This window comes from Oratosquilla oratoria, chromosome 9 (genome assembly GCF_046742065.1).
Source record: "Oratosquilla oratoria isolate Oo_2021 chromosome 9, ASM4674206v1, whole genome shotgun sequence".
Taxonomy (NCBI): Eukaryota; Metazoa; Arthropoda; class Malacostraca; order Stomatopoda; family Squillidae; genus Oratosquilla; species Oratosquilla oratoria.
Genome location: NC_134785.1, coordinates 11,328,018 through 11,335,517, shown reverse-complemented (window position 1 = coordinate 11,335,517; position 7,500 = coordinate 11,328,018). Strand labels below are relative to the sequence as shown.

The 7,500-nt window shown below is 44.3% G+C and overlaps 1 protein-coding gene across 1 annotated transcript in view; it reads right to left on the bottom strand.

Moving 5' to 3' along the window:
• Positions 1–7,500, bottom strand: part of LOC143027973 (uncharacterized) — a 100,767-nt gene that overhangs the window by 81,385 nt on the left and 11,882 nt on the right. Inside the window, exons 3-4 of the mRNA XM_076189616.1 lie at positions 7,193–7,500; positions 5,443–5,660 (exon numbers count right to left, since the gene is read on the bottom strand). The exon at positions 7,193–7,500 is cut by the window's right edge and continues 921 nt beyond it. Coding sequence (XP_076045731.1) covers positions 5,443–5,660; positions 7,193–7,500 — 526 coding nt within the window. The remainder of the gene's footprint in view (positions 1–5,442; positions 5,661–7,192) is intronic.

Sequence of the window (7,500 nt, the reverse complement as noted above, 5' to 3'; positions counted from 1 at the left end):
TCACTCCCAACTCTCACTCCCAACTCTAAACTCTCAACTCTCAACTCTCACTCCCAACTCTCAACTCTCACTCCCAACTCTAAACTCTCAACTCTCAACTCTCACTCCCAACTCTCAACTCTCACTCCCAACTCTTAACTCTCAACTCTCGCTCCCAACTCTCAACTCTCAACTCTCACATTCCACTCTCACCTCTCAAATCTAAACTCAACTCTCACTATCAACTCTTACCTCACTCATTTCTAAGTTTCATCTCGCACGTCCTACTCTCAACTCTCACCCCTACTCTCAACTCTCACTCTCAACTCTCATTCTCACCTTCCTATCTCACCTTTCACTCTCACCTCCCACTCTCACTATTACCTACTCTCACTGCCCACTCTCACCACTCACTTTCCACTCTCACCTCCTACTCTCATCCCCCCACTCTCACCTCTCACTTCCCACTCTCACCTCCCACTCTCATCACTCACTTCCCATTCTCACCGCCCACTCTCAACCACTCGCCCCCACTCTCATCTCTAACCCCTCACTCTCACCTCTCACGTACTACTCTCACATCCTAATCTCAACCCCCACTCTCACCTCCCATTTCCTACTCTCACTTCCTACTCTCACCGCCCACTCTCACCACTCACTTCCCACTCTCACCTTCTACTCTCACCGCCCACTCTCACCTCTCACTTCCCACTTTCACCTCCCACTCTCACCCCCCACTCTCACCTCTCACTTCCTACTCTCACCTACTCTCATCCCCCACTCTCACCTCTCACTCTCCACTCTCATCTCCTACTCTCACCCCCACTCTCACCTCCTACTGCCGACTATCACCTCCTACTCTCACCGCCCACTCTCACCACTCACTTCCCACCCCCACCTCCCATTCTCATCCCCACTCTCACCTCTCACTTCCTACTCTCATCTCCTACTCTCACCACTACTCTCACCTCTCACTTCCCACTCTCACCTCTTACTCTCACCGCCCACTCTCACCTCTCACTGCCCACTCTCACCTCCTACTCTCACCGCCCACTCTCACCACTCACTTCCCACTCTCACCTCCTACTCTCACCCCCCACTCTCACCTCTCACTGTCCACTCTTACCTCCTACTCCCACCGCCCACTCTCACCACTCACTTCCCACTCTCACCCCCCACTCTCACCTCTCACTTCCGACTTTCACCTCCCACTCTCACCTCTCACTTCCTACTCTCACCTCCTACTCTCACCCCCTCTCACCTCTCACCCCCCACTCTCACCTCTCACTTCCCACTCTCACCTCCTACTTTCACCCCCTACTCTCACCTTTCACTTCCCACTCTCACCTCCTACTCTCACCGCCCACTCTCACCACTCACTTCCCACTTTCACCTCCCATTCTCACCCCCACTCTCACCTGAACCCTTCCTACTCTCATCTCCTACTCTTACCCCCTACTCTCACCTCTCACTTCCCACTCTCACCTCTTACTCTCACCGCCCACTCTCACCACTCACTTCCCACTCTCACCTCCTACTCTCCCCGCCCTCTTTCACCATTCACTTCCCACTCTCACATCATACTCTCACCCCGCCCACTCTCACCTCTCACTTCCCACTCTCACCTCCCACTCTCACCCACTCCCTCTCTCACCCTATCTGAACCTGACACGTGTTGACGATGCCCTCCCTCGTCCCCCGCGGTCTGTGAATGGCTCCTCATCTCAGGCGAACGCTTGAGGCATCTCATTAGCCACGCTGGATAATCGGCCATCCATAACGTCTTCATCCGCATCTCGGTTATACTAGGTCTGGTCACACACACGAGCGCGCGCACACACACACACACACACACACACACACACACACACACACACACACACACACACACACACACACACACACACACACACACACACACACACACACACACACACACACACACACACACACACACACACACACACACACACACACACACACACACACACACACACACACACACACACATGTGTATATATATACATACATATACTGTATATATATCCTTTATCTTATGCTTTACCTCTCTTTTCTATTCTTTGTACCTTTCATATGATTCTCTCGTTCTAGTTCGTAGCCAAACTGTGAAGTAAAGTGTAATATAAAGGAGGCAAAGAGGAGAGCAGATGTGAAATGGGGTAAGAGTATGACAGAAATTTTTGAAAGAAATAAAAAGATGTTTTGGAAAGAAATTAAGAGAGAAAGGGGAGGCAAATCAAGTAGAGAAGAAAAGGTAAAAGGTGCAGATGGAGAGATGATAATGGAAGAGAAGGCAGTGAGAGGAAGGTGGGCAAAGTATTTTAGGGAGTTGCTTAATATGAAGGAGGATAAGGAGGAAAAGGTAGTTGCAGTGGGAACCGTTAAAAAATGACAGTGAGGAGTGAGGAAAATGGAGGAAAAACAAGGAAAGATGAGGTGAAGGCAGTGGTTAAGATGATGAGAGCAGGAAAGGCACCTGGGTTGGATGGATGCCATGCAGAATGTCTGAAGAAAGGAGGTACAGTTATGGTGGACTGACTGGTGAGGTTATCTAATGTTTGTTTAAGAGAGGGTAGAGTGCCGGAGGACTGGAGGAGTGCCTGTATAGTTCCGCTTTACAAGGGAACAAGGGATAAGTGTGAGTGTAATAGTTTCAGAGGGATCAGTTTGTTAAGTGTGGTTGGGAAGGCTTATGGAAGGATTTTGATTGAGAGGATTAGGAGAGGAACAGAGGGAGTAATTTGTGAGGAACAGCATGGATTTAGGACAGGTATGGGTTGCGTAGATCAGATTTTTGTGGTAAGACAGATATATGAGAAAGCTTTAGGAAAGGGTAAGGATGTTTTTTGGGCCTTTATGGATTTGGAAAAGGTTTATGACAGGGTAGACAGGAAGGCACTGTGGGAGATATTGCAGATATATGGGATAGGAGGAAAGTTAAGAGCAGTCGAGAGTTATTACGAGTAGTAGAGCTTGTGTTAGAATCAGGAATGGAGAGGATGAGTGGTTTGAGGTAAAGGTGGGACTTTGTCAGGGATATGTCATGTCGCCATGTGTGTTCAATTTATACATAGATGGCGTGGTGCGTAAGGTAAACGCAAGGGTAATGGGTCAGGAATTGGAGATGGTTAAAGGAAATGGAGAAAAGTGGGAGGTGAGCCAGTTGTTGTTTGCTGACGACACTGCCCTTGTAGCAGGATCAGAGGAGGGATTGAAGAAGCTAGTTAGGGCAGTGGGGGAGATGCAAGGATGACCCGTCATCCAGGAAAAGCCAAGATAAGAGGGAGGGAGGGAGGGGGGGTGAATGGCAGTGATGATGTGGGGATGGAATGGGTGGGAGTGGATTTTATGCCTTTGTTTTTTGGCAACCTCCCTTATAAGGGGGAAAAAACCTTTGGTATATGTATCTATGTATATATGTATATGTATGTATATATATATATATATATATATATATATATATATATATATATATATGCACAATGAACTCACAGTCGGAATTGAAAAGGAAACTAAGAGGAAAGTTAAACTTCCATATTTCGGCTAATAGCTCTTCAGGAAAGTACTTTCCTGAAGAGGGCTATGGCTATTAGCCGAAATATAGAAGTTTAACTTTTTTCTTGGTTTCTTTTTTAAGTCCGAGTGTGGGTTCTTTGTGCGTTTCACAAATATGCTACTACATTTCGCCCCAGTGATATATATATATATATATATATATATATATATATATATATATATATATATATATATATATATGTATATATATATATATATATATATATATATATATATATATATGTATATATATATATATGTTTATATATATGTGTATATATATGTATATATGTATATATAAAGAAATCACAAACGGTAGGTGATTTACAAAATATGCAAGTAACCACTAGAAAAAAAAAAAACTTTAAAACATTTTCAAGGTACCTTGAAAATGTCTTAAATAGACGAAAACGTTCGGTTACCAAGTTTTTAATTTCCTAGTGATTACCTGCATATATATATAAATATATATATATATATATATAAATATATATATATATATATATATATATATATATATATATATGCACACACACATGTATGTATGTATGCATGCATGTACGTATGTATATATATCCTATATCGAGAAGTAGAAAGATAAAAAAGGGTTACAAAAGAGCAATCCGGAGAGGGTGGGGGGAGGGGGAGGATGGAAAGTAGAGAGGGAGGAGCGTGAAGTAGGTGGGGGTCTCCTCACTGCTGGCTAAAACAGACTGGCTGGCGATCTTGAACAAGATCTACTCTCCGGATCCATATTGGTTAGACCCGAGGCCCCACGCCGTGTTTGCCACGCATACTTTTTACTCATTTTATCTTTAATCTCAAGTTTTTCATCACAGTTGCATTCCCAAGTTGGCAGACTTTGAGGGAAATCTATTTTTGTTTTTTCCCTCTGGCGACTTTTTCAAAAAACTCCTTCATGTCCGGGGAGCCCGGAGTCCGGAGATGCGTTGGAACTTAAAGTCCTCGTGGGACGAACTCCCACTTAATAATCACTGGATATTTTGTATTTCTTTTATTTATGGACTTAATTCTTGCTTTATTTTCTTATCTATTTAGCTTATTTACTTATTTGTTTATTCATTTATTTATTCATTATTTTTACAAACTAAAGTCACACATCTTATTTTGGGTATTAGTTAGGGGTAGGCTTCCGATCAACAAAGTGAGCCTAGCTTGTAACATATTCTTCATATATCTATTTATTCATTTATTTATCTATTTATTTATTCATTTATTTATTGATGTATTTATCAATTTATTTTTTGCGACCTAGCCTAAAGTATACATAATCTTTACGGAAATAAGCTCCTTCCTTTGCAAGGACTCGAACCTTTGCCTTAGCGACTGCTTATTATGAAGCAAAGACGATAGATTTGAGCCAGCCAGGCCGTACAAAAGGAACGACCTGGACTACGACCTGGTAATTTCCCGACGGTACTAGGCTAACTCAGTCTCTGTTCAGCCAGGTCGTTCCTTTTGTACGGTCCGGTTGGCTCAAAGCTATCGTCTTTGCTTCATAATAAGCAATCGCTAAGGCAAAGGTTCGAGTCCTTACGGTGAAGCTTATTTCTGTTTGTCACAATGACACACAACATAATCTTTACACAAAGTAGATGGACATCGTTAGGTCTCATCTTTACAAAATATAAAAGTTCGACAAGAGTTGGAAGACAACTATCAACCACCCCGCACTCTATCCAGTATTATGTATAACCCACGACACTGGTCTCCCCTATACTCGAGAACTTCAGGTTTCAGAGAGATTCAGAAGCCCCAGGTACATCGACCAAGATCCTTATAAGGTATATGGGTCCGAAGGAGAACAAACGAGGAGAATTCCCGTGACAAAAGAACCCAAGGCTGATCAAGTTCGAGTCTACTTACCGTCGGGGTCTTCAGGGTCGTACACGTCGATAGGGTCTCGCCCTTTGGCCTTGGAGGCCCTGTACGAGGACCTCCTCTTCACGGAAGACCTCGACCATCGCCTCTGGTCGTCCGCCAGCGTGTTGGTGCTTCCGCGGTCGCTGGCCGCTTCACTCGAGACGTCGGACTCGCTGCTGAAGCGCGAACCGCCCGTCACTTGAACGCTCACAGGGATGCTGCTGCTCGTAGGAGGCGCAGTAGAAGGAGGAGGAGCAGAGCATATGTTAGAATCTTGTCATGTTAGTGATAATAATGATGACAACAATGAAAATAAAGCTCGAAGGAGGCGCAGTAGGAGGACGAAGAGCAGAACATATGTTAGAATCTTGTCATGTTAATGATAATAATGATGACAACAATGAAAATAAAGCTCGAGGGAGGCGCAGTAGGAGGACGAAGAGCAGAACATATGTTAGAATCTTGTCATGTTAATGATAATAATTGTGGTAATAAGGTTTAGAAAGGATTACAAAGGAGGAGCATGCCAACAGGAGACCTTTTGGTCCATAATGATGCTAAAGCTCGAAGGAGGCACAGTAGAAGAGCGGGGGAGGAGGAGCAGAACATATGTTAGAATCTTGTCATGTTAATAATAATAATTGTGGTAATAAAGTTTACATAGGATTACAAAGGAGGAGCATGCCGACAGGAGACCTTTTGGTCCATAATGATGCTAAAGCTCGAAGGAGGCACAGTAGAAGAGCGGGGGAGAAAGAACATAGCATGTATTAGAATCTTGTCATGTTAATGATAATAATTGTGGTAATAAGGTTTACAAAGGATTACAAAGGAGGAGCATGCCGACAGGAGACCTTTTGGTCCATAGTGATGCTAAAGCTCGAAGGAGGCGCAGTAGAAGAGCGAGGAAGGACGAGCAAAGCATATATCAGAATCTTGTCATATCAATGATAATAATGATGACAATAATGATACTAAAGATAGGAAGCGTAGGAAAGGCGGAGAAGCAAAAACGAAAAAAAAATATTGAAGTCTAGTAATGATAGCAATGATAATGGTGACAATATTGATACTAACGCTAACAATGGTAATAATGATGGTTATAAAAATCGTGAAGATAATGATGAAATTAATGATGACAATGATAATGATGACAATAATGATAATGAATATGGAGATGAAATGTTGTCTGGTGAATTTAGGGCACACGTAGAATCAAAATATCATACATAGTCTCTCAACTACATAACATAATCTATCGTTGAAAAAAGTATATAAAGAGAGGAAGACGTTCATATGAACGAATTATTGTGATAACACAGGACTCATTGTGTCGTCAAGTTCCTCCACGGTTAAACAAAATCACCCAAAAGTCACCAGAAAAAAATATGTGAAGGGGTACGTAGGAACGCATGGGGTATAGACAGAGGCACAGAACGCGTGTCTGGAGACCACATCCAGTGGCTCTGGGGGACAAATGTCCTTCGCCCGGGCGCCAGCGCACCCGTATGGTCCGCATCACACAACGAAACTTCAGACACTTTTGAAACCTGTTGCTCAAAGAGGTGATTGATGACAGGTTTAATTGGATAAAGTCCCAGAAAAAATTTCAGCCTAACGAGAGAGAGAGAGAGAGAGAGAGAGAGAGAGAGAGAGAGAGAGAGAGAGAGAGAGAGAGAGAGAGAGAGAGAGAGAGAGAGACAGGGAGAAAGAGAGAGAGAGAGACTCTATCAAAGGACCTGGTCAGTCTTACCTGTTGGCGTGGTCGCGCCCCATGTCATAGTCCCAGGAATGATGCCTGTATACCCGGCCGTGCTGGGGCACGTCCAGCGAGTCCCTGGTGCGCCGCCCTTCGAGCGAATCGTCCCTTCTGCTCGGGTCCTGCGAGGAGTGCCTCCGGCTGGGGAGGTCTATACTCCAGAGGTTTTCTTCTGGAGGCTCCGCGTCCTCTTCCTCGTAGGACTTCTGTCGCATAATCATTGACCGCCGGCGTCCCATCCCACGCCTCCTCCACTCCTCACCCTCTGCGTCGTCGGCGAGGTTTTCGTCAGGAGAAGACTC